Raw genomic sequence first — 25,471 nt, forward strand, 5'->3', positions numbered from 1 at the left:
CATGTGTAGGTTATATGTGTGTGTGTGCGTGCGTGCAGGTTTGTGTGTGTGTGCGTGCATGCAGGTTATGGGTGTGTGTGCATGTGTGCGCGTGCAGGTTGTGTGTGTGTGTGTGTGTGCAGGTTATGGGTGTCTGTGTCTGTGTGCGTGCAGGTCGTGTATGCACGTATGCAGGTCATGTATGCACATGCATGTGTGCGTGTGCAGATCACTTACATGTGTGCATATGTGCGTGTGCAAGTCATGTCTGTGTGTGTGTGTGTGTGTGCACACCCTTTGTTGAATCCATAGGTTTAAAATCTTGTGACAATCCAGTTTCCTGTGAAAGGGAACCAGGAGATACACCTGTTTTACACTGAATGGATCCGTCATGCACCGGTGAATGTGCTGCCAGCACTGCATGGCTCAGAACCAGGGGTTCTGGGGCCTATGATTAAGGCTAAGATGTTGTCATGGTTATTTTTAGTAAAAATCAGGGACAGGTCACAGGCAATAAACAAAACTTCACGGAAGCTGTGACCTGTCTGTGAGTTTTGCTGCTGTGGCTCCATGGTCCTCTTCCCCCCCCCCCACCCCCACCCCCACCCCGGCCACCCGTGGTGTCTGGCAGCTGCAGGGTGACCATATTTCCCAAAGAGAAAATGGGACACCCCCAGCCACTCGCCCGAGGTGAGTCTGTGGCCCATTGTTGGAACCCTGAGGAGGGCCCCCTGAGGAGTCTGTCGCCTGTCGCTGGAACCCTGCCATGGCCCCACTGGCTGCCAGCTCCAGAATCCCGCAGCCCCTGGGCTGAAGCAGAGAATGTCAGGGAGGTCTCTGGTAGCCTTACCTGTGATCCAACAAAGGTGCTGGCCTAGGAAAGGCGGCCGCAGCGTATGCCCAGTGGGAGGAACTAGGCTGGCGTAATTGTTTGTTCTCTGACTGACAGGTGTCCCTGGGGCTGGGATCACAGGCGCCGGGGCCTCCCAGGTGTGCAGCTCCCAGAGACGCTAAATTCTGTGGGCCAGGAACTCTGGAGAGGCAGGACTTGCCCCTGGGCTCTGCCCAAGTGTGCTGGCAGCATGGGGAAGAGAGGGGCTTTGCAAGGCTTCCCAGAGCTGGTGGGCGGTCTGGTGCTGCAGGGCTCCAGTGCTCTCCCCTGGCACAGCATTGTCCCTGCTCCCAAGCTCCCCTCTGGAGCACAGAGAGCCCTGGCCGGGGCCCAGCCCTCATGGCTGCAGACAGGCATCCAGGATGGCAAGTAGCAAGGTATGACTCATCCCTTCCCCCTTCAGCAAGGGCTGAGAGCATCCCTGACCCTCCGGAGCTGCCCTCCCTGGCGGTGGCTCTGGTGGAGCATGGTTGGCTGCAGGCCAGTCCCAGGTTAGGAGTCAGACCATGGGCTATGCAAGCAAGAGGGATAGCTCAGTGGTTTGAGCACTGGCCTGCTAAACCCAGGGTTGTGAGTTCAATCCTTGAGGGGGCTGTTTAGGAATCTGGGGCAAAAATCTGTTTGGGGATTAGTCCTGCTTTGAGCAGGGGGTTGGACTAGATGATCTCCTGAGGTCCCTTCCAACCCTGATATCCTAAGAGGGGCTGCGAGGGCAGAGCTGGGCACTGCAGGGTGGAACTGACCCAGGCCTGGCTTCTCCCTGTGCAGCATGGCATGGCTGGGGTGATCAGTGTGCCCATCAGCCACTCTGGCTGTGATAGGGTGACCAGACAGCAAATGTGAAAAATCGGGACAGGGGGTGGGGGGTAATAGGAGCCTATATAAGAAAAAGACCCAAAAATCGGGACTGTCCCTATAAAATCAGGACATCTGGTCACCCTAGGCTGTGAGCCCTTCACTCAGCACATGGCACTGACACCCTAGGGCCAGCGCACTCCGTGCAGGAGCCCCAGCGACTCAACCCTTCCCCAGCGTGGCCCAGGCTCTATCCCACTTGCCAGAACACCCTCCCTGGCCTGCTGTCTGTGTCAGTGACTCAACCCCTTGTCTCACCTCCTGCCCTGGGGGCTGGCGGGCTGAGACTTGTCTGCATTTCCCTGGGCTGGGAAAGACCCAGGGCAGGGACTGGCAGGGGGCTAGAGGTTGGGCACAGTGGGGGGCCACCCCGTGGTTTGTCACCTGCTCCTCTCTCCTCCCTTGCACCCTGGCTCACAGAAGGCCTTGTCCTGGCCAGGGCTGGCACTGGCCTGAAGGCTCTTACAGCAGGCGAGGCCTTGGTGCCGGGCGGGGGTGACGTGCTGGGGGGCAAGCACTGTGTCCCCAGATGGGGGAGGCAGGATTCTCCCAACACTCCAGTCTCCAGGCCCTGGCCCAGCTCGCATTACCTACCCCTTTGCCGCAGGCCATGCTATCCTGGATCCCCGGCTAGTGCCAGACCCAGCCTGGCTAGCTCCCTTCCCCCAGAAGCCCCGTCCCTAAGGGCATGCCAGCAGGAGTCTGCTCCCTGGCACAGTGCAGGGGCTGGGCAGCGGCTCTGCAGGGTGCAGTCCCTCCCACTGGGGGGCCCTCCTGGAGGAGCCAGCACGCAGGGTGACCCGAGTCTCTGCACTGCCAGAGGCTCTGTCCAGAGGAGCTAGAGGGAGCACGGGTGGGGCTCCCGGCCTACAGGCCACTGCCCTCCTCTCTCTCCCTTCCCCGTGTGATGCTTCCACAGGCCACTCCTTGCTTCTGGGAGGCCACAAACTTCTGGGGTGCTGCCCTGTTCACTGGCTCCGCTGTTCCCAGAGGGGCTGGCCTTGGGTGCCCGCTGCCAGCAGCGAACAGCTGCTCTCACTGGCTGATGGAGCCTTTACTTGGCAGGTCACGGCACTGGAGCTGGGCTGTTGGGGGTCAGCCCGCACTAGAGGCTCGTAGGGCCTGGTTCCTCCCCACATGGCCGTGTGTGCCCATGTTTCCCCCAGAGCAGCCAGACTTGCACACATCTCTCCAGGGCCTGGTGCAGTGTTTCACTTAGCATGGACAGCCCTGCATGCACATGTGCGCTGAGCGTGTGCATACTGTACACGTGTGTGTGTACACATGGGGGGGTGCATGCGTATGTGTGTGTGTGTGTGTCTGCATGGTGCACAGGTTCACATTAATGTCCCAGGGCCTTCTCATGCGCATTCCCCAGAGCACCTGTCCTGCTCCATGACCGGCCCTGTGGGGAGGAGGTTGCTGGGCCAATTCCTAGAGCTCCTGGCCTCAGGGCTGGGTATCGGCGGTGGCGAGGGATGGCAGGATGCATGGCTACGGAGTGCCGGACCGGGATGCCAGTCTTGGGGAATGTCGCCTGCTGTGGTCCCAGGGGAAGGGGGTCCCGGCCCTCAGGCCCCTCGGTCCTATCCAAAGCAGCCCCCAAACAGTGTCAATGAAGGGATGTTCCTTTCTTAGCATCTCAGAGCCAGGAGACTCCACTGCCGCCTTGAGGGCTCCCATCTGTCCAGCTCTCAGCACCTTGGGCCCCCTACACTGTCATGGAGCCATGAGCCACAGGCTTGGGGCCTCCCCCACCCCTATCACCCAGCCGGGGGATGCTAAGGTTTGCTGAATGCTGATGGTGTGAATTTCCCACCTGTTCTGTGCCACAGGGGCTAGTGGCAAACCTCTCAAGCCATGTAACTGGCCCAGCTCCACTGGTTTCAGCCTCTCCCAGCAGGGGACACTGTAGGGAGCAGGGCAGGAGCGCTGGCTGTAGGGAGCGCCTGGCTCCGAGCAGGGGCAGTCTCAGTGTCCCTACGGAGTTACTCGGGGAGCCTTTGCCCTGCAGGTTATGGGCCGGGCACCCGTCCCGTCGTTTGAGGGCCATCCCTTGACCACTGGAACATTACGTTGATGCAGGTGGTAACTGCACTGGACACCTGAGGGCAGGGCAGTAGAAATGTTCACTTGAGAGAGAAATCCAGGTGGTGCTCAAAAAAATGGTGCGTCCCTAAAATGGCCCTTGAAATACAGTCTTGTCCCGTATTTCCGATGTGCTTTCCCATACTACCATCCAACAAAGGTAGGCAGCCTATGCCAGGGCTGCAGCTACGGCAATCAATGAGGAACTGGGTTCTCCCTGGCCCAGCTGTCAGCTCACACCAGGGCCAGCCCCGTGCGCAGGGCTAGTGCCTCTCACCTGGCCATGGGGAGCAGCTTGACCTGGGCTGCCTGCACTTAAGGCCCTCTGAGCTGTGACCTTAGTCTCAGGGGATTGTCACTGGGCCCCGTGTCAGTCTGAGGGACTGTGAGCCCAGCCCTGCCTTGTCATGCTGCTTTGTATTCTGGCTCTGTCCATGGATCTGGGGGTCCCAGTCCCTGGTTGCCCACCTGGCTGGTCCCAGGGCAGGCAGCTGTTCCAGGCAGCTTTCCCCGTCAGAGGCTGCAGGGTGACGGCATGTGCCACGTGCAGCCACCTCTCCCTGCCCATCCCCTCAGTATCCAGGCATGGTGGCCATGCTGCTGCAGACAGGTACGAGCCTCCCCAGCACGTGCCCTCCCCTGTGCAGCTGGTTGTGAAATGTGGACACAGGAGGGGCCAGCCCCGCTGGGTGGAGCCGTAATTAGATGAGGGAAACGTTTTCGCTGCGCCCAGCTGGGCTGTGGCTGGACTGCAGGGAGCCCCCGGCTGCTTAGGCTGACCCCCCCCCCCCCCATCTCAATGTGGCGCCTGTTTCCAGACGCTGGCATCTCTTGGTGCAGAGCAGCCCTGGGGAGAGGGGCTGCACCAAGTGACGCCAGCAGCAATCACCAGGGCCCAGTTCCCCTGGCCAGTCCCCAAAGCCCTTGGCCTGGGCTGATCAGCCGGCTGTGCCTTGCCCTTTGCAGCGGGGGGGGGGGGGGGCACCAGGAGCAGCATCTCTAGACTTAGGGCCTCCCATCAGGCATCAGTGTAGGAAACAGGGCAGGAGCGCTGGCTGGGGGGGAAGGGGGGGGGGGCTCCTGGCTACTCCAGCCCAGCTTCTCCCAGCACGGGGTGCTGTGGGGAGTGGGGCAGGACTACTGGCTGTGGGGCGGGGGGCTCCTGGCTATGCCAGTCCAGCCTCTCCCAGCACGGGGGCACTGTGGGGGGAGGTGGTAGGGATGTTGTAACACTGGCGCTGTTAGTGACTGACTGTGTTTGCTGTTGTAGGGTTCGGTGTTGGGGGCCTGCAGCCAGGTGAGTGAATGGGGCTGTGGGAGGAGCTCATGCTGTGCCCGCCTGTGGCTATGCCGGGCATTGCCTAGGAAATGCCTTAGCCTCCCTGGGCTGGGATGCTGGTGCCAGTGGTGCCTTCAGCATGGCCCTGCTCTTTAGCTGCTCCCCAGGCAGGGTCCAGGTGTGACGAAGTGGGAATGTTCTTAATGTTTTCTCTGAATACTGTGTGGGTGCCTCAGTTTCCCCTATGTATTTCTTAAGTACCTAGGTGGTGGGATAAGGTGGTTTGATGGTTGCAGAGCCTTAGAGGGCCAGTGTGATGGTGTCTACACAGTAAATGGCCGACACCCTGTCTCCTGGCAACTGATGGCCTGGGCCCCTCCCCTCCAAAGGTGCCAACTGAAGGTGTTGGAGAACAAAGAGATCAGGTGGCTTCTTGGCCCGGGAAAGAGACAAAGGCCAGAGGAGGGGCTGGAGAGTTTCAGTTTGGAGCTGGCTGGGGAGATGGAGGGGGGCCAGACGGGGCTCTGGCCTCCCTACCCCCAAGATGCACCTGACTGAGGGGTCCTGTTTTCTATACCTACAAGCTCTGTTTTGGACTGTGTTCCTGTCGTCTAATAAACCTTCAGTTTTACAGGCTGGCTGAGAGTCATGTCTGACTACGGAGTTGGGTGCAGGGTCCTCTGGCTTCCCCAGGAGCCCCGCCTGTGCGGACTCGCTGTGGGAAGCGCACGGAGGGGAAGGGGATGCTGAATGCTCCGAGGTCAGACCCAGGAAGGTGGAAGCTGTGTAAGCGTCTTGCCCTGGAGACAGTCTGCTCAGAGAGAGGAGGCTTCCCCCAGAGTCCTGACTGGCTTCATATGGAGCAGTTGCAGAGCATTGCTCGGGGACCCCGTGACACCAGGCAGGCTAGTGCCCCGGACAAGCTGCCAGGAACTATGGGTGATGTGTCCTGGGCACCAGGGAACCGAACTTCTCTTTAGCCAGCCATGGGTTCCCACAGCCCAGCACTGGGGATGGGGCCAGGCATTCACAGCCATTGCTGCTCAGGTGGGGCTGAGCCTTGATCAGATGAGGACTGGACCCCGGGGGCTCATCTTCCTGCCCAGGGTGGGGCCAGGAGAGCTGCGACCCAAGGTGGTGCCAGGCCATGCTCTGGGTCTCCTCTGGCACAGTCTCTGGCACTGCCAGGCAGCCCCCAGGAGGGCAGGTGTTACTGTGACCTGCAGGCCCAGTGTATGCTGTGGGGTACATGGCACGACCCCCCTCAAGCCAGGCCAGTGGCTCACCCCAGCTTCACACGCTGTCATTTTGTTCTAGGGGCTGGAGTTCCTGGCTTCGGTTTGTCTCCCATTTACCCAGGTATATTTGGCGGCTCAGTTCCTATCTCCTAGCAGTCAGGCCGTGAGCCCGGCCTAGTGCCCCATCCCCCTGCATGGGCCCCTTGGCCACACCTGGGGTCCCAGCATAGCTCCGCCACATTGTGCTGCAGTCAGGCCAACATCGACGGGAAGGGCCTGTGCCCAGGGGGCTGTGTTCAATGGCTGGGGCCCAGGAGGGAGGCCTATGCCCAGGGGGCTGTGCCCGCTGGCTGGGCCCTGGTCTATAGTGGCCTCCATGCCATAGACACTCGGTCTGCCTGGGAGACTTATTGAGCCGGTGGGGCTGGGGCAGTCCTCGGGGGATGGCGCCAGGTCCCCGCGAGAGGCCCCAGTTCAGCGCAGCAGTGTCTGAAGGAGGGGTGAGGTACTGACAGGGCTGGCACTGAGGAGTCTGCTTTCTTCCAGGTGGACTCGCTGGCCAGCTGGGATACGGCGGTGAGTGGGTGCCCATGCCAGCCAGGGCTGGGCTAGGCAGGACTCACTGATGCCCGGAGAACCAGCCCTCTCCCTGGGGGGGGCCCCAGAGCCTGCTCTCCACAGCCCTTAGCTGGGGCAGTTCTCCCAGCTCCTGAGGACGATGCCAGGCAGCCGCCAGTGTGAGGGGGGGTGGGCACCGTGCCTGGGATGGGCGTGCGGCCTGTGAGCACAGAGCCATTTGCTCTCCCCTAGGGCTCACTGCAGCACAGTGGTTTCTGCTCAGGCCTCACCTTCCCTGGGGCTGCCCCAGGGTAACAGGGGATGTGGTGAGAGCAACCCATTCCCATTTCCTTAGGTACAGTACCTGTGGCCTGGGACATGGACCCGAGACAGGTCCCCGCGCCAGCCTGGCCCTGCCCCAGGTGCATGCAGCCCAAACCAGCAGACGCAGGCTGGGCCTCTCCTCATGTTATATATGGGGACCCTGCAGCCCCTTCCCAAAGCCTGGATTCCCCAGTGCTCTGCAGCCGAGGGGCCAGATTCCGCAAGGGCCGCGTGCGCCCATTGGAAACCCAGGCCCAGAGTGAATTGCCCTGGGTGGCAGTGCCAGGGAAGGGAGTCCTCATCTTCTGAGTGCCCATGCAGTGCCTTAGCTCCCAAATCCGCCCTCCTCAGCAGCACCCCCACAGCAGCCAAGTGGGGTGGCTCCAGCAGGTCCAGACTCCCCTGCTTTGTCACTAGCACACAGCACTTCCAGTGGGCAAGCCAGGCTCCAGTGCTGGGCTCCTCTACCCCTACCCCCCGTGCCTTCTGCCACCTGAGCAAGGGTGCCTTCTGCAGCCAGGTACTCTGCCTAAGTCCTTGGCCCTGCACACAGCCTGGTGCACACAGCAGGGGCGGGCACGTCTCTGTGCGTTGCAGCTGCAGCCAGGCCTTGGGGCAAAGGGGTTCGATCGCATTGCTGAGCTGGTCGATAGGGAGCCGCTCTCTGCTGCCTTTGGGAACTGGCATCCTGGATGAGCTGCCAACAGCCCCTGTTGCTCCCACGAAGTGCCCCTTGTGAGAGGTGCTGGGGAGAGGGAACCCATGAGGCCCACCGCCCATCCTCAGACTCCCAGGGACTGTGGCTGGGAGAGCGGGGAACCGGTGGCCCATGCTCCCTGCTGCCCACGGATGGGCTGCGCACTCCCTGGGCCTGTGCTGATGGGTTGTTTTCTCTGCCTCTCCACAGGAAAACCTCTCAAGACGTATGGTGGGGCCCTGGGAGCCCTGGGATACAGAGGTAGGTGCCCCCCACAGGGACTGTGCCAGACAGAGCAAGGCACACACCGGGGGAGCAGGATGGGAAAGCCCCACTGGCCGTTTGCACTTGGAAGGAGGAAGCCACGTGACTCCTCATCCTGGGGCTCCCCCAGCCTCGTCACTTCGTGCAGCCTGGTTCTGCTGCGCTGGCCGCTCCAGGTGCCAGCCGAAGTGCCCATGCTCAGGCTCGGCTGCTGTGTCCACCTGGCCATAGCCTTGGTGCTTGGTTCGGCATGCCCCACTGCCGGGGCTCACCCAGGCCACTCCCACTTTGTCTCCCCACATTGCAGCTGTGCCCACAGGGCAGCATTGGCACTGCGAGTGCTGGCCTGCCTCCGGCACAGCGACAAACCCTTCATTCATAGCATGTTCGCTGCCTCACACAGCGGCACATGTGTCAGCCTGGGGTGAGCCCATGCCCCCCGCAGCGTGGCGCCTGGCCTGGGGCACATCACGCCGCTCACCCCAGCTGGCAGCAGGGGGCCTGTTGGCCTATGCCATCACCACTAGGTGGCAGCCTCGCGAACCACATGCCACCGCCCCTGGCTGTGGGGAGCCCCGGGGCTCGGAGCGCTGGCACTGACCCCCTCCTTTGTCCCCTGCCAGGTGGCGTGGGCTGTGCGCAAGGGAAGTACTGTGGCAGGAAGCGGAAGTAACCCAGCCAGGCTGCTACCATTAACCTCATGAACTTTGGTGCTACTGCATGGTCTAGAATGTAAACCCTGAGTAAAGCAGTGATCCCGCCCCCCTCCCCCGCTCCCCCGCCGGCCCCCCGGAGGGAATTCCACGGCCCCTGACGCCCCCTTCGCTCCGGCCCGGGGGTCCCCACCCTCTCTCCAGCGGGAAGCACAGAACAAACTGCGGGAAACGCCGTTCCCACTGGTGCTAAAGCTCCCTGCGGGGAGAGCCGGGCAGGCCTCCGTGGGGCGGGTGCTTCTCTGGGCAGGGCAGGACAGCACCCTCCCCGGGGGCCCTGGGGGAGGAAGAGATGGGGGCTGGTTTCCAAGAGAACAGCGAGGGGCTGGGCTCCATCTGCCGCCAGCACATGGGCGAATGGCCCGTCAGCAGCGCCCAGCCCCAGCACATCCCAGCTGCTCCCAAGACTCCGTCCAGCTGGCATTGGTGCCATGTGCCAGGGACTTCTTAGCAGCTAGCCAGCCTTGTGTCTGTCAGCCCCCTCCATGCCTGCCCGCCCCAGGGCCCACGCTGCAGGGTGCCACGGGATGGGGTTCGTGGGCTCCATGCAGGCGGGCAGGGGAATGCCTCCTGCTCAGACACTCATGCCAGTGGGGCCAGTAGGGGCTCGTGGGTGGGTTAAATTCACCCAGAGTTCTTTGCGGCAGGGCCATCTGATTGGCTGACCCATCCTTGCACTGGAGGACACAGCCCTCCCGGTGCGTGGGGAGGGGTTGGCACTATCAGCAGAGCCAAGTCACTAACACTGATGGGATTAGCCATGCGCCCGCCCTCACTCAGCAGTACTGTACGGGCAGCCAGCGCCAGCCCAGCCCTGCCGTGTCTCCGAGGCCCCGCTGGGACCTGCCCTTCCTCTTGCCCTGGAGGCCCGTGTGTTCCTGAGAGCTGTCGGCCGGAAGGAATCGCACCTCTCCATGTTACTCACTTGGTATAGCTCGGGTGGGACATGTTATAAAGAGGGAAAGTAACTGCTTCCAAACGACTAATAAACAATGACTTCTAAAGGACTGCGGCCTCCTGCTCCTTCTGCGCTGCTTCTCCAGACCCAGAGGTGGGGATCCACCCCGGCGATCTGCCCCCCACAGGGATCCGGCTCCCCCCCCCCATGGTTCTGCCCTGCACCCCAGGATCCTCACAGTCTCCCACCCCCCGGGGATCCTCCCTGCCCACCTGGGGATCTGCCCCACCCAGTTCCTCACTGCACCTGCCTGGGACTCATCCCATTTCTCCAGCTCCACTGCCTGCCTGCAGCACCTGAGCCCCTGCTGCCTCCTGCTGCCGGTACCGGCCATGTACTGTGCCCATTTCACAGGCGGCTACACTCACACCCCCCCGTTGCCAGCTAGATTCCCTCCCGGGGCTCTACTCCTGTGCTCTCGCTGCTGGCACTCACAGGGCACTACTGCGAAGAAGCTCACAGCGCTGATGGCCCTGCTGGGACTGAATCACAGTGAAGTGGTGCTATGTTCGTGTTAGATTGCTGGCCTGGCAGTCTGTCTCTGCCTGGGTTTCTCTGGACAGGCAGGGAGTGACTGGACTAGCAGGTGTGTACACCCTGCTCAAGCAGGGGCTGGGGCGCCCACACAGGGTCAACCCCCTGCCCCCCAGCCCAGCTACAGTGGGAGCCCGGCTATAGTTCCCTGAAGAAGGGGGTTTAGGTGCAGCAATAACGGGGCTGTGTGCTGAGACACGGAACCAAAGTCATCTCCAGAGCACCAAGGCCAGCAAAGCGATGCCAGGATCAGCGCAGCCCGTAGCTAGAGTTGCCAGGCGTTCAGTTTTCTACCAGAAGGAACCCTGGTGGCTCCGGTCGGCACCGCTGACTGGGCTGCTAAAAGTCCCACTCGGCAGCGCAGCAGGCTAAGGCAGGCTCCCTGCCTGCCCTGGCTCTGTGCGGTTCCCAGAAGCAGCTGGCATGTCCGGCTCCTAGGAGCAGGGGCGACCACGGGGGCTCCGCACGCTGCCCCTGCCCTGAGCGCCGACTCCACAGCTCCCAGAGAACCACGTCCAATGGGACCTGTGGAGGTGGTGCCTGCAGGCACGGGCAGCACGCAGAGCCCCCGGTCCCTCCGCCTAGGAGCCGGACATGCCGGCCACTTCCAGAAGCCACCTGAAGTAAGCGCTGCATGGCCGGAGCCCGCACTCCACACCCCCTCCCACACCAAAACTTCCTTCCAGAGCCGACAGCCCAACCCCCTGCCCCAGCCCGGAGCCCCTTCCCACACCCAAACTCCCTCCCAGAGCCCACACCCCCTCCCGCACTCCAAACCCCTTGGCCCCAGCCCAGACCCCCCTCCTGCACCCAAGCCCATCATTCCCAGCCCCACTCCAGAGCCCACAACCCTAGTCGGAGCCCTCATGCCCCCTGCACCCCAACCCCTTGCCCCAGCCTGGAGCCGCCTTCTTCACCTGAACCCCTCATTTCTGGTCTCACCCCAGAGCCCACACCCCCAGCCGGAGCCCTCACCCCCTCCCGCACCCCAACCCCCTGCCCCAGCCCCGAGCCCCCTCCAGCACCCTGAACCCCTCATTTTTGGTCTCACCCCAGAGCCCACACCCCCAGCCAGAGCCCTCACCCCCTCCCGCACCCCAACCCCCTGTCCCAGCCTGGTGAAAATGAACGAGGGTGGGGGAGAGCGAGCAACGGAGGGACAGGGGATAGAGTGAGCGGAAGGCGGGGGCCTCAGGGAAAGGAAGGGGCAGGGACCAGGCAAGGGTGTTAGGATTTCTGCAATCCCGACCCATAGCTGGCGTGCATAGTGCTGGGGCCCCAACGCAGGAGTGCGTGGCCAGACTGAAGAGCAGCGAGACTCCGACTGAGGCTCACGGGCTGCAAACAACTATTCAATGCTCCTTGCAGCACGTGGCTTTAAAATGCTGGGTGATTTAATTATTAACCAATCTAAGTCAGTAACCAATCAGGATGCTTTTACTATGTACTTAACCAATTGCAGTTGATAAATAATGCTTGGTCAGTCATTTTGCTGTGAGAATAATAGATGTGGAAAAATTGGAAAGAGTCCAACGGAGGGCAACAAAAATGATTAGGGGTCTGGAGCAAATGACTTATGAGGAGAGGCTGAGGGAACTGGGATTGTTTAGTCTCCAGAAGAGAAGAATGAGGGGGGATTTGATAGCAGCCTTCAACTACCTGAAGGGGGGTTCCAAAGAGGATGGAGCTCGGCTGTTCTCAGTGGTGGCAGATGACAGAACAAGGAGCAATGGTCTCAAGTTGCAGTGGGGGAGGTCCAGGTTGGATATTAGGAAAAACTATTTCACTAGGAGGGTGGTGAAACACTGGAATGCGTTACCTAGGGAGGTGGTGGAGTCTCCTTCCTTAGAGGTTTTTAAGTCCCAGCTTGACAAAGCCCTGGCTGGGATGATTTAGTTGGGAATTGGTCCTGCTTTGAGCAGGGGGTTGGACTAGATGACCTCTTGAGGTCCCTTCCAACCCTGATATTCTATGATTCTATGATATAAAGCACTAGTAAATGAGCCAATGAAGTCGCACGACTGTGGCGCTTCTCGGCAATGTCGAGTGCTAATTGGGTTCCTGAACCACTGGGGTCTGAGTATCACAGATGGAGAGTCATCAATCCCAAAGCCAGAAGGGACCACTGTCATCTCCTAGTGTGACCTCCTGTACAGCACAGGCCAGAGACCTGCCCCATCTTGAGTCAAAAATTGCTAGTGATGGAGAATCCACCCCAGCCCTTGGTGAATTGTTCCAATGGGTAATTACTCTTAGCTGGTAAAAACGTACAGCTCATTTCCAGTCTGAATCTGTCTAGTTCTGGGGTTCTCAAACTTCATTGCACCATGGCCCCCTCCTGACAACAAAAATGACTACACATAGAGGGGGCGGGATAGCTCAGTGGTTTGAGCATTGGCTTGCTAAACCCCAGGTTGTGAGTTTTATCCTTGAGGGGGCCATTTAGGGATCTGGGGCAAAAATCTTTCTGGGGATTGGTCCAGCTTTGAGGAGGGCGTCAGACTAGATACCTCCTGAGGTTCCTTCCAACCCTGATATTCTATAGAAGTTTCAGCGCACAAGCGACCAGGGAGCTTTTGCTGCTAACAGGGAGTTTCGCAAGGGAGTTTGGAAGGGGAGTGGGAAGGGAGTGGGGGTCCCTTTATTTCCCTTAAACCCTATAAACCAAACTACATTCAAAACCTTTTACTTAAACAACCCTTTCATTAACTAGGACACCATGCAGGCAGAAGCCCAGCTGCAGAGTGGGGGCTATCCAGTTTATTGCACTGAGTGCAGCATGTCTGATTACCTGCCCCGTGGGCAGGTGGCATATGTGTGCATTCGGTGCAAGGAGCTCCAGGCCCTCAGAGACCACGTACGGACTTTGGAGGCCAGGGTGGCGGAACTGGAGGAGCTAAGGGAGGCAGAGAGGTATGTTGATGAGGCTTTCCGGGACACTGTAGAATTGTCCCACCTCCGGTCAGACAGCCCCTGTGCTGTTGAGGAGGATGAAAGGCCCAGGGAAGCAGAGCAGTCAATGGGAGCAGAGGGAAACCTTCCCATAGTTAGGACCCTCCTTCCAGACGGTGCTGGGGTTACCTCTCGCACTGAGGTTACCTCTCTGGGGGAGGGAACTCCAGTTGCTAGGAAAAGGCAGGTGTTAGTAATGGGAGATTCGATCATTAGAAACGTAGATAGCTGGGTTTGAGATGACCAGGAGAACCGCATGGTGACTTGCCTGCCTGGTACGAAGGTTACAGATCTCTCGAGGCATCTAGACAGACTTATGTGTAGTGCTGGGGAGGAGCCGGTGGTTGTAGTACATGTAGGTACCAATGACCTAGGGAAGGGTGGGAGAGATGTCCTGGAGGCCAAAGTTAGGCTGCTAGGAAAGAGACTGAAATCCAGGACCTCTATGGTGGCATTCTCAGAAATGCTCCCAGTTCCACGCGCAGGGCCAGGTAGGCAGGCAGAGCTTCAGAGTCTCAATGCGTGGATGAGACGATGGTGTAGAGAGGAGGGGTTTACATTCATTAGGAACTGGGGAAACTTCTGGAATGGGGGGAGCCTATACAGGAGAGATGGGCTCCACCTAAACCGAAGTGGAACCAGACTGCTGGCACTAAACATTACAAAGGTTGCAGAGCAGTTTTTAAACTAGGAGATGGGGGAAAGCCGACTGCTGCAGAGGAGCATGTGGCTCGGACAGAGACTTCTCTTAGGGGAGAGTCTAATGATAGAGAATCTCCAGGTTATAGTCAGGAGCAGAGGATGGAGGAGGATAATGTAAGGGCCAGATCAGATGAGAAACATTCACATAAAAGAGAATCTGACACATCAGAAAAGGGCAGACAAATAAACAGTGACACGTTTTTAAAGTGTTTGTACACAAATGCTAGAAGTCTAAATAATAAGATGGGTGAACTAGAGTGCCTCGTGATAAAGGAGGATATTGATATAATAGACATCACAGAAACCTGGTGGACTGAGAGCAATCAATGGGACACAATCATTCCGGGGTACAAAATATATCGGCAGGACAGAACAGGTCGTGCGGGGGGGGGGGGGAGTGGCACTATATGTGAAAGAAAATGTAGAATCAAATGAAGTAAAAATCTTAAGTGAATCCGCATGTTCCATAGAATCTCTATGGATAGAAATTTCATGCTCTAATAAGAATATAACATTAGGGATCTATTATAAACCACCTGACCAGGACAGTGATAGTGATGATGAAATGCTAAGTGAAATTAGAGAGGCTATCAAAATTAAGAACCCAATAATAGTGGGGGATTTCAATTATCCCCATATTGACTGGGAACATTTCACTTCAGGACGAAATGCAGAGATAAAATTTCTCGATACTTTAAATGACTGCTTCATGGAGCAGCTGGTACGGGAACCCACAAGGGGAGAGGCAACTCTAGATTTAGTCCTGAGTGGAGCGCAGGAGCTGGTCCAAGAGGTAACTATAACAGGACCGTTTGGAAATAGTGACCATAATACAATAGCATTCAACATCCCTGTGGTGGGAAGAACATCTCAACAGCCCAACACTGTGGCATTTAATTTCAAAAGGGGGAACTATGCAAAAATGAGGGGGTTAGTTAAACAGAAGTTAAAAAGTAAAAGTGACTAAAGTGAAATCCCTGCGAGCTGCATGGGCGCTTTTTAAAGACACCAGAATAGAGGCCCAACTTCAATGTATACCCCAAATTAAGAAACACAGTAAAAGAACTAAAAAAGAGCCACCGTGGCTTAACAACCATGTAAAAGAAGCAGTGAGAGATAAAAAGACTTCCTTTAAAAAGTGGAAGTCAAATCCTAGTGAGGCAAATAGAAAGGAGCATAAACGCTGCCAAATTAAGTGCAAGAATGTAATAAGAAAAGCCAAAGAGGAGTTTGAAGAACAGCTAGCCAAAAACTCCAAAGGTAATAACAAAATGTTTTTAAGTACATCAGAAGCAGGAAGCCTGCTAAACAACCAGTGGGGCCCCTTGATGATCGAGATACAAAAGGAGCGCTTAAAGACGATAAAGTCATTGCGGAGAAACTAAATGGATTCTTTGCTTCAGTCTTCACGGCTGAGGATGTTAGGGAGATTCCCAAACCTGAGCCGGCTTTTGTAGGTGACAAATCTGAGGAACTGTCACAGATTGAAGTGTCACTAGAGGAGGTTTTGGAATTAATTGATAAACTTAACATTAACAAGTCACCAGGACCAGATGGCACTCACCCAAGAGTTCTGAAAGAACTCAAATGTGAAATTGCGGAACTATTAACTAAGGTTTGTAACCTGTCCTTTAAATTGGCTTCTGTACCCAATGACTGGAAGTTAGCTAATGTAACGCCAATATTTAAAAAGGGCTCTAGAGGTGATTCCGGCAATTACAGACCAGTAAGTCTAACGTCAGTACCGGGCAAATTAGTCGAAACAATAGTTAAAAATAAAATTGTCAGACACATAGAAAAACATAAACTGTTGAGCAATAGTCAACATGGTTTCTGTAAAGGGAAATCGTGTCTTACTAATCTATTCGAGTTCTTTGAAGGGGCCAACAAACATGTGGACAAGGGGGATCCAGTGGACATAGTGTACTTAGATTTCCAGAAAGCCTTTGACAAGGTCCCTCACCAAAGGCTCTTAAGTAAAGTAAGTTGTCATGGGATAAAAGGGAAGGTCCTTTTATGGATTGAGAACTGGTTAAAAGACCGGGAACAAAGGATAGGAATTAATGGTAAATTCCCAGAATGGAGAGGGGTAACTAGTGGTGTTCCCCAAGGGTCAGTCCTCGGACCAATCCTATTCAACTTATTTATAAATGATCTGGAGAAAGGGGTTAAGAAATAGTTAAGACCAAAGCAGACTGTGATGAACTTCAAAAAGATCTCACAAAACTAAGTGATTGGGCAACAAAGTGGCAAATGAAATTTAATGTGGATAAATGCACATTGGAAAAAATAACCCAAACTATACATACAATACGATGGGGGCTAATTTAGCTACAACAAGTCAGGAAAAAGATCTTGGAGTCATCGTGGATAGTTCTCTGAAGATGTCCGCGCAGTGTGGAGAGGCGGTCAAAAAAGCAAACAGGATGTTAGGGATCATTAAAAAGGGGATAGAGAATAAGACTGAGAATATATTATTGCCCTTATATAAATCGATGGTACGCCCACATCTCGAATACTGCGTACAGATGTGGTCTACTCATCTAAAAAAAGGTATACTGGCACTAGAAAAGGGCAACTAAAATGATTATGGGTTTGGAACGGGTCCCATATGAGGAGAGATTAAAGAGTCTAGGACTCTTCAGCTTGGAAAAGAGGAGACTAAGGGGGGATATGATAGAGGTATATAAAATCATAAGTGATGTGGAGAAAGTGGATAAGGAAAAGTTATTTACTTATTCCCATAATACAAGAACTAGGGGTCACCAAATGAAATTAATAGGCAACAGGTTTAAAACAAATACAAGGAAGTTCTTCTTCCCACAGCGCACCGTCAACTTGTGGAACTCCTTACCTGAGGAGGTTGTGAAGGCTAGGACTATAACAGCGTTTAAAAGAGAACTGGATAAATTCATGGTGGTTAAGTCCATTAATGGCTATTAGCCAGGATGGGTAAGGAATGGTGTCCCTAGCCTCTGTTTGTCAGAGGATGGAGATGGATGGCAGGAGAGAGATCACTTAATCATTGCCTGTTGGTCCACTCCCTCTGGGGCACCTGGCATTGGCCACAGTTGGTAGACAGGATACTGGGCTAGATGGACCTTTGGTCTGACCCGGTATGGCCGTTCTTATGTTCTTATGTTCTTATGACCCCAGGAGGGAGGACCAAAGCATGACCCTGCAGAAGCCCAACCGGCGTGGGGAGCCAACGCCCAAAGGCTTCATCCCAAGATGGGGGGGCCTGTAACCTGAGCCCCACCACTCATGGCTGAAGCCCTCGGGTGTCAGCTTTGGCCCCAGGCAATGGAGCTCAGGCTTCGGCCCTGGACTCCAGCAAGTCTAACACCAGCCCTGGCGACCCCATTAAAATGGGGTTGCAACCCATTTTGGGGTCCCAACCCACAGTTTGAGAACCGCTGGTCTAGTTCCACCTTCCAGCCATTGGATTGTGTTACACCTTTCTCTGCTAGACTGAAGATCCCATTGCTAAGTATTTGTTCCCCATGAAAACACTTATAGATTATAATCAAGTCACCCCTTAACCTTCTCTGGTAAGCTAAACAAGATTGAACTCATTAATTCTCTCACTAGCAGGCAGGTTTTCTAATCCTTCAATCATTCTCTGGCTCTTCTCTGAACCTTCTGCAATTTATCAATATCTTTCTTGAATTGTGGGCACCAGAACTGGACACAGTATCTGAGCATTGGTTGTATCAGTGCCTAATACAGAGGTAAAATCACCTCTCTGCTCCTACTCAAGATTCCCCTGTTTATGCATCCAAGGATCACATTAGCTCTTTTGGTCACAGCATCACATTGGGAGCTCATGGTCAGTTGAGTATCCACCATGACCCCCAAGTCTTTTTCAGAGTCCCTGCTTCCCAGGAGAGAGCCCCCAGGCTGTAAGGGTGGCCTGCATGCTTTGTTCCTAGATGTGTACATGTACATTTAGTTGTATGAAAGCACATTGTTTGCTAGTGCCCAACTTACCAAGTGATCCAGATTGCTCTGAATCAGTGCCCTGTCCTCTTCATTATTTACCATCCCCCAAGTGTTGTGTCATCTGCAAACTTTAGCAGTGAGGATTTTAATCCATTTAATTTGTGCCATATTAATTTTATATCTTGCTAGTTTTTTAGTCAAAATGTCATCTGGTGCCAAGTCAAATGCCGATGGAAGTCTCAGTCTCTATCAACCAAACTTGCAATCTCGTTCCAAAAAGATATCAAGTTAGTATGACAGGAGCTAGTTTCCATAAACCCACGTTAATTGGTATTAATTACATTACCCTCCTTTCATTCTTTAGTAATGGAGTCTCCTAGCAGCTGCTCTTTGAGGGGCTTGAGCCAATTCCTGCTGAAAAAGCCAAGGGCCCTTGTACTGTTGTATGGGAAAACAATGAATGGGCAAGTGAATAGGAGGAGGTCTTGGCAGGTGACCCTAGCCCAGTGCTACTCTGCAGAGTGCCATGTGCCATCTCTGGCTCTGACCCGTTCCCTTCATCAGCATCCTGAGAGCTTTTCAACTGTCCAGCCACACAAGCTCCCCACGGCTCACAGAGCTGAGCTTCTTTCCACCTAGTTCACCAGGAACAAAGGTGCTGCAGGCAGAGTGTGCCCTCAGGAACAATGGTGCACACCCTTCTGCCTCCACTGGACTCTCACTGACTGGAGTTCAGGAAGCAATTCTCTTACTGACACACAAGAAGGAACAGAACCTGCATACCTCTTTGTCGCTGGGCCAGCCGAGTGTGGCTAAAGGGGGTGGAATCCAGCCCCCTCTCCCGTCCCTGGGCCAGCTGGGCAGAACTCATGGGTGTAAGACCCAAGTCCCTCTCTTGTTGCTGGGCCGGCTGGCGAGGGCTCATAAGTGTAAGATCCAGCTCCCTCTCCCATTCCTGGGCTGGGCTGGCCGGGCAGGGCTAATGGGGAGGAAATCCAGCTCCCTCTCCCATCATTGGTCAGGGCTAATGGGGGTAGAATCCAGCTCTTTCTCCAGTCGCTGTCCTGCAGGGCAGGGCTAATGGGGTGGAAACCAGCTCCCTCTCCTGTCACTGGACCGACTATGCAGGTGGGGTTGCCAACTTTCTAATCCCACAAACACCCTAGCCCCATCCCTTCCCTGAGGCCCTGCCCACCCCCACTCACTACATTCCCCCTCCCTCGGTGGTTTGCTCTCCCCCACCCTCACTCAATTTCACTGGGCTGGGACAGGGGCTTGGGGTGCGGGGGGGGGGGGGGGGGGTGAGGGCTCTAACTGGGGGTGCGGGCTCCAGGGTGGGGCCAGGAATGAGGGGTTCAGGGTGCAGAAGGGGCTCTGAGCTGCAGCAGGCGGTTGGAGTGTGGGAGGGGATGAGGCCTCTGACTGGGGGTGTGGGCTCAGATGTGGCTGCGGATGAGGGGTTTGGGGTGCAGGAGGGGGCTCCAGGCTGGCAGAGGGGTTCAGAGTGTGGGAGGGGATTCTGGGCTGGGGCAGAGGGTTTGGGTGCAGGAGGGGGCTCCGGGTTGGGTGGGGCTCAGGGCTGGGGCAGAGGGTTTGGGTGCAGGAGGGGGCTCCGGGTTGGGTGGGGCTCAGGGCTGGGGCAGAGGGTTTGGGTGCAGGAGGGGGCTCCGGGTTGGGTGGGGCTCAGGGCTGGGGCAGAGGGTTTGGGTGCAGGAGGGGGCTCCGGGTTGGGTGGGGCTCAGGGCTGGGGCAGAGGGTTTGGGTGCAGGAGGGGGCTCCGGGTTGGGTGGGGCTCAGGGCTGGGGCAGAGGGTTTGGGTGCAGGAGGGGGCTCCGGGTTGGGTGGGGCTCAGGGCTGGGGCAGAGGGTTGGCTCTCAGGGTTGGGGCGTGGGCTTACCTCGGGCGGCTCCCAGTCGGCAGTGCAGCAGGGGTGCAGAGGCAGGCTTCCTGCCTGTCCTGGCACCACGGACTGCGCTGCGCCCTGCGAGCTTCTAGCAGGCCTGGCTACCAGGAGGCTCTGCACGCTACTCTCACCCGCAGGCACTGCCCCCGCATCTCCCATTGGCTATGGCTGCCAGCCAATGGGAGTGTGGAGCTGGTGCTCAGGGCAGGAGCAGCGCATGGAGCCCCGTGGCCTTCCCCACCTTGGAGCTGTACCAGCTGGCCGCTTCCGGGGCTGTTAGGATATAGATATGCAGGCCGGCCTATAAAGGCCTGTACTGTAAGAATTGAGGTCTATGTTTATCATTTAGCTAGTTATAAGGTATAAAAGAAAGAATCTGTGTCTGGGCCGTCTCTCCCTGGGACAGGCTGAGGCCCGGTTCTTAGGCTCAGGCCTTTGGCTAAGCAGCAGGGACAGCCATAATCTGGGAAGCGACCGGTCACATCCTCACCTCCCAAACCAGCCACATGGAAATAAGGGGCTGTTGGGCTGTTAGAAATACAATCCTGTCCTGATAGCGCCCCTCACCACCAGAGAAAGATGGGTAAAGAAAACTTAGTTTGATAGCGTCCTGTCTGGCAAGAAATCACTTCTCAGTAGTTGTGGTTGTGAAACCCTCATTTCTGTATGTTTTATCTTTAGGGTCCCCACTTTTCTATTGTTAATCTGTCTGGTTCTCTAATTGTTTCTGTCAACTGTATAATTAATTGTAACTTTAGCGCCCTCGTGGCCAAGATGGAGTCTGCTCTGCAGGCAGCTCTGGCCAAGAGATGGCGCATGCAGGAACGAAGCAGGAGAAATCCCTTCCACCCAGGGGCACCTGTTCCAAACCTCCCAGAGTGAACACACACACCCACAGGAATCGTACAATGGGTATAACAAAGGGAAATATTTATTTACAGAGGGATGAGAGGAGAACTACAACAAGGGGAGCAGTAAAACAGGGCTGCATCCAAGCCAAGGCCCCACGGGCCCAGGGGTAGCACAGTCTGGAAGGGCAGACACTGAGCAATGTGTCTGCACACAGAGTTTAGGAGTCCTGGGCAAAGTTCCAGCCCAGTGGTGAGTCTTGGTTGCTCCTGGTCGTCTTCAGTGCCAGTGAACTTTCCCCCAACAAACCCCTCCGGTGCCCTCCACCTCCCCACTTAACTAGCTACAGCCTCCCTCCTTGTTCCCAATGCAGAGTCCCAAGCCCCAGTACTCACAGCCCCATGCAGCTTTGGGCAGCCCTGATACTGGGTCCAGCTCCTGCAGGGCCGGCTTTAAGCCGATTCGGCCGATCCCCGGAATAGGGCCCCGTGCCTAAGAGGGTCCCGCAACGTCCAGGGCTGCCAGCGGAGCGAAAAAAAAAAAAAAAAAAAAAGCTGCGTCCTTCTCCCCCCTCCCTCCAGAGCTTGCGCCACCATACAGCTGATCAGCGCAAGCCTGGGAGGGAGGGTTGAGGAGGAGGAATGCGGCGTGCTTGGGGAAGAGGCGGGGCCAGGGTGGGGATTTGGGGAGGGATCCAATGGGGCTGGGAGGGGGTGGGGCTGGGGGCGGGGCCAGGACAGGGATTTGGGGAGGGATCCAATGGGGCAGGGAGGGGGTGGGGCTGGGGGCGGGGCCAGGACAGGGATTTGGGGAGGGATCCAATGGGGCAAGGAGGGGCGAGGCTGGGGGCGGGGCCAGGACAGGGATTTGGGGAGGGATCCAATGGGGCAGGGAGGGGGTGGAGTCGGGGCGGGGGGGGGGCGAGACAATTCGCGTCCCAGCATGGGGCCCCGCACCTGCTAAAGCCGGCCCTGCTGGCCTGTCCTTCCCGGGCGATTCCTCCCTGGCACAGTCCTCCTCCTGGCGCCTGTCCTGGGGTGTCCCCGATCGGCCGCCCTGTCCCTCCCAGGCTCCAGGCAGGTTCTCTGCTCTTCCTTTGCCAGGGCCTGCCGGCTGCCCCTCTCTCCCAACGAGCGCCAGCCCCACCCCCTGGAGTTTCCCTCCTTTTTTCTCACTCTCCCCCTCCCCCCTAGGAAAAAGATTTAAAGGGGCCATGCTCTCTAAACCCCAAAGGGGTTACATAATTTTACTAGGTGTAAGTTAATTAGGGTAGTGGGATATAATTGGTTAGAGAATTATGTTACAATATGTTAGGAGTGGTTAAAACAACAAGGAGTCTGGTGGCACCTTAAAGACTAACAGATTTATTTGGGCATAAGCTTTCGTGAGTAAAAACCTCACTTCTTCGGATGCATATGCATATGCACCCGAAGAAGTGAGGTTTTTACTCACGAAAGCTTATGCCCAAATAAATCTGTTAGTCTTTAAGGTGCCACCAGACTCCTTGTTGTTTTTGTAGATACAGACTAACACGGCTACCCCCTGATACTTAGGATTGGTTAGTTAAATTTCAGTAAAATGATTGGTTAAGGTATAGCTGAGAATATTACTATATAAGTTAGGGACAAACAGGAAGTAAATTGAGATTAAAAAATAAGGAAAAAGGAACTTGGATTTAAGCTTGCTGGAAGTTCACCCCAATAAACATCGAATTGTTTGCCCCTTTCGGATTTCGGGTATTGTTGCTCTCTGTTCGTGTGAGAAGGACCAGGGAAGGGGAGAGTGAAGGAATAAGCTCTCTAACAGGGACTAGCCTGCCTTAGCGCCGCAGCACCACCGACCAGACCTTTAACGGCGGCAGTGCTGACCAGAGCCACCAGGGTCCCTTTTTGACCAGGGGTTCTGGTCGAAAACCAGACACTGGTCACCCTATGTGCAGAGCTAATGGGGGTAAGACCCAGCTCCCTCTCCCGTCGCTGGCCCAGCTGGCCAGAGCTCATGGGGGTAAGATCCATTTCCCTCTCCCATCGCTGGGCCGATCGGGCAGGGCTAATGGGATAGAATCCAGCTCCCTCTCCTGTTGCAGGGCCGGCTGGGCAGGGCTAATGGGAGATAATCCCACTCCCTCTCCCAGAGGTGATGCGTGGGGGGAGGCATGAAGGGCCAGATTAACGCAGGGGCTTTAGGGGCTGCAGCCCAGGGCCTCAGGCTAAGGGGTCCCTGTGACCTTCCCCTAGTGTTATCTGGACCGGTGATCTGTAAGGATACTCCAATCCTTGACTCTGGGAGCCAGCCTTACCCTGCTCCGCTGTGAGAACCCCCACTCCTGGGCTGTTCACGCACAGCCTCTGGCATGTAAGGTACTTGCAACCGAATGACAGTAGCCAATATTTCTGGCCCCAGACACAACCCAGGAACCTCTGTCTTGCAATGTCCAGTTATGCTCGCTGGACGCTGAAAGCTTATACGAGTTCATCAATTTAACAAAGAAATTGATATGTACCAGCCTTGTTATCCCAAGGGGAGTCTCTGTCACACTTCAAACCAAACGCACTGCTTCAGGTAGAATAAACAAACAGATTTATTTACTACAAAGATAGATTTTAAGTGATTATAAGTCAAAGCACAACAAGTTGGATTTGATCAAATAAAATAAAAGCAAAACGCATTCTAAGCTGATCTTAACACTTTCAATGCCTTTACAAACTTAGATGCTTCTCACCGCAGGCTGGCTGGTTGCCCTTCAGCCAGGCTCTCCCCTTTGATCAGCGCTTCAGTCTCTTGGTGGTGGTGTCTGTAGATGGAGGTGGAAGAGAGAGGAAGAGCATGGCAAAATGTCTCTCTCTTTCATCATGTTCTTTCTTCCCTCTTGGCTTTCCCCCCCATTCAGAGTCAGGTGAGCATTACCTCATCGCAGTCCCACACTGACCAAGGGAAGGGGGGTGACTCACTGGAGAGTCCAACAAATCCTTTGTTGCTGCCTAGGCCAGTGTCCTTTGTTCCTGAGGCTGGGCTGGGTTTGTCCCATACCTGCCCTGATGAGGTGTGAACTGCCCCTCTGCTCTTGGAGATTTTTTTCCTGGGCCTGTTTTAAGCCATGAGGACACATTTTCAGCCTCATAACTACATACATGAAATTACAACCTATAACATTACTATAACATTACTGTAACAATTGCTATACCATCACTATAACAACAATGCTCAGTGCATCATGAGCCTTCCTAAGACACCCGACATGCCCAACTTTGCATTAGATACCACACAGTCATATTATAAGGATGAACATGGGGGTGCAGGGGGTTCCCTCAAAGCACAGAGTGTCACAGGCCCCCACAAAAATAAATCCATTATTATATACAATTCAGTGGTCACTAACCGTCAATCGCGATCCACTGGTCTATCCTGGAGCCTCGGCCAGTCCATCGCGATCTCCGGGCTGCTAAAAGTCCAGTGGTGCAGTAGGGCACAGGCAGGTTGCCTGTATGCCGTGGCCCCATGCTGCTCCCGGAAGCGGCCAGCTGCTGGCATGTCTCTCTGGCCCCTGGCAGGGGTGGCGGGAGGAGGCTCCGCGTACTGCCTCTGCCCCCAGCACTGTCCCCGCAGCTCCTATTGACTAGGAACAAGTCAATGGGAACTGCGGGGGTGACGCTTGCAGGCGTGGACAGCACACGGAGACACGCTGTCCCCCTTCCCCCAGGGGTGTGCAGAGATGTGCCAGCAGCCGGCAGGCTCCCGGGGGTGGGCGGGGGAGAGGGGACTCCAGCTCACTTGGTCCCTGTCCCCGTGAGCCAGAAACATGCTGGGGGGCAGGGGGAAAGGGGACTCTGGCTCGCTCACCCCTGTCCCTGGCATCTGGGGCGGCAGTGAGCCACGCCCCATCCGGGCCCTGCGGCAAGGATAGGGGCTGAACGAGCAGGAGCCCCGCTCCCTCCCCCCACAGCCGAGCCCAGGCTGCCTCTCAGGCAGAAACAGCTCTGTCCCGCTCCCTGCCCAGCTGCCAGGGAGAGTGGGTCGAACTTGCTTCGGGGAGGGCGGAGGCACAAGAAAAGAAGGACAGAGCCCCCTGGGCCCTCCATGCAGCTAACGAGGGGTGGGTAGAATGCAACGACCTCAGGCTGGGCAGGGGTGTGTGTCAGAGGCAGCTGGAGCCCCGGCCCTTTAAATAGCCCCCGAGTCCCCCGCTATCCCAGGGCTCTGGGGGCTATTTAAAGGGCCCAGGGCTCCCCTGCTTCTACCGCCCTGGCCCTTTAAATAGCCGCGGGAGCCCTGGGGAAGCAGCGGGGCTCCAGTGGCTATTTAAAGGGCCGGGGCGGTAGAGGCAGCGGGAGCCCCGGACTTTTTAAATAGCCCCCAGAGCCCCGCAGCCCTACCCCAGGGCTCCAGCAGTGGGGGTCTGGTGGCAATTTGAAGGGCCTGGGGCTCCAGCCCCTGCTGGGAGCCCTAGGTCCTTTAAATTGCCCCCTGGGGAAGCTGGGGCACCCTGGTACAGCACACCGACTCTTGCCGGTACACCATACCGGGGCTTGGGCCCGAGGCCTGATTCAGGGGAATTGGATGAATTGGCCTAAAGCCGGCCCTGGTGGGGGTATGGCCACAGAGCCGCAGGGAGGGGAACCCTGAGGTGTGGGGGCTGGGTGGGTACTGGGAGTTCCTCCTGAAGGGACGGGGGTTGGCCAAGGTCACTCAGGCCCGGGGTGTGGGAGGGGGACTGGCTGAGGGCACTCAGAGCCCCAGGAAGTGG

The 25,471-nt window shown here is 56.4% G+C and overlaps 1 protein-coding gene across 6 annotated transcripts in view; it reads left to right on the forward strand.

The window, feature by feature from the left end:
• Positions 1–9,894, forward strand: part of ELN (elastin) — a 90,761-nt gene extending 80,867 nt beyond the window's left edge. For all 6 annotated transcript variants that reach the window (XM_065573318.1, XM_065573321.1, XM_065573320.1 and 3 more), the window contains 5 exons: positions 5,085–5,111; positions 6,411–6,452; positions 6,878–6,907; positions 8,121–8,171; positions 8,798–9,894. In XM_065573318.1, coding sequence (XP_065429390.1) covers positions 5,085–5,111; positions 6,411–6,452; positions 6,878–6,907; positions 8,121–8,171; positions 8,798–8,847 — 200 coding nt within the window. In that variant the 3' untranslated portion in view covers positions 8,848–9,894. The remainder of the gene's footprint in view (positions 1–5,084; positions 5,112–6,410; positions 6,453–6,877; positions 6,908–8,120; positions 8,172–8,797) is intronic.
• The last annotated feature ends 15,577 nt before the right edge of the window (positions 9,895–25,471 follow it).

The sequence above is a fragment of the Chrysemys picta genome, chromosome 19 (genome assembly GCF_011386835.1).
Source record: "Chrysemys picta bellii isolate R12L10 chromosome 19, ASM1138683v2, whole genome shotgun sequence".
NCBI lineage: Eukaryota > Metazoa > Chordata > Testudines > Emydidae > Chrysemys > Chrysemys picta.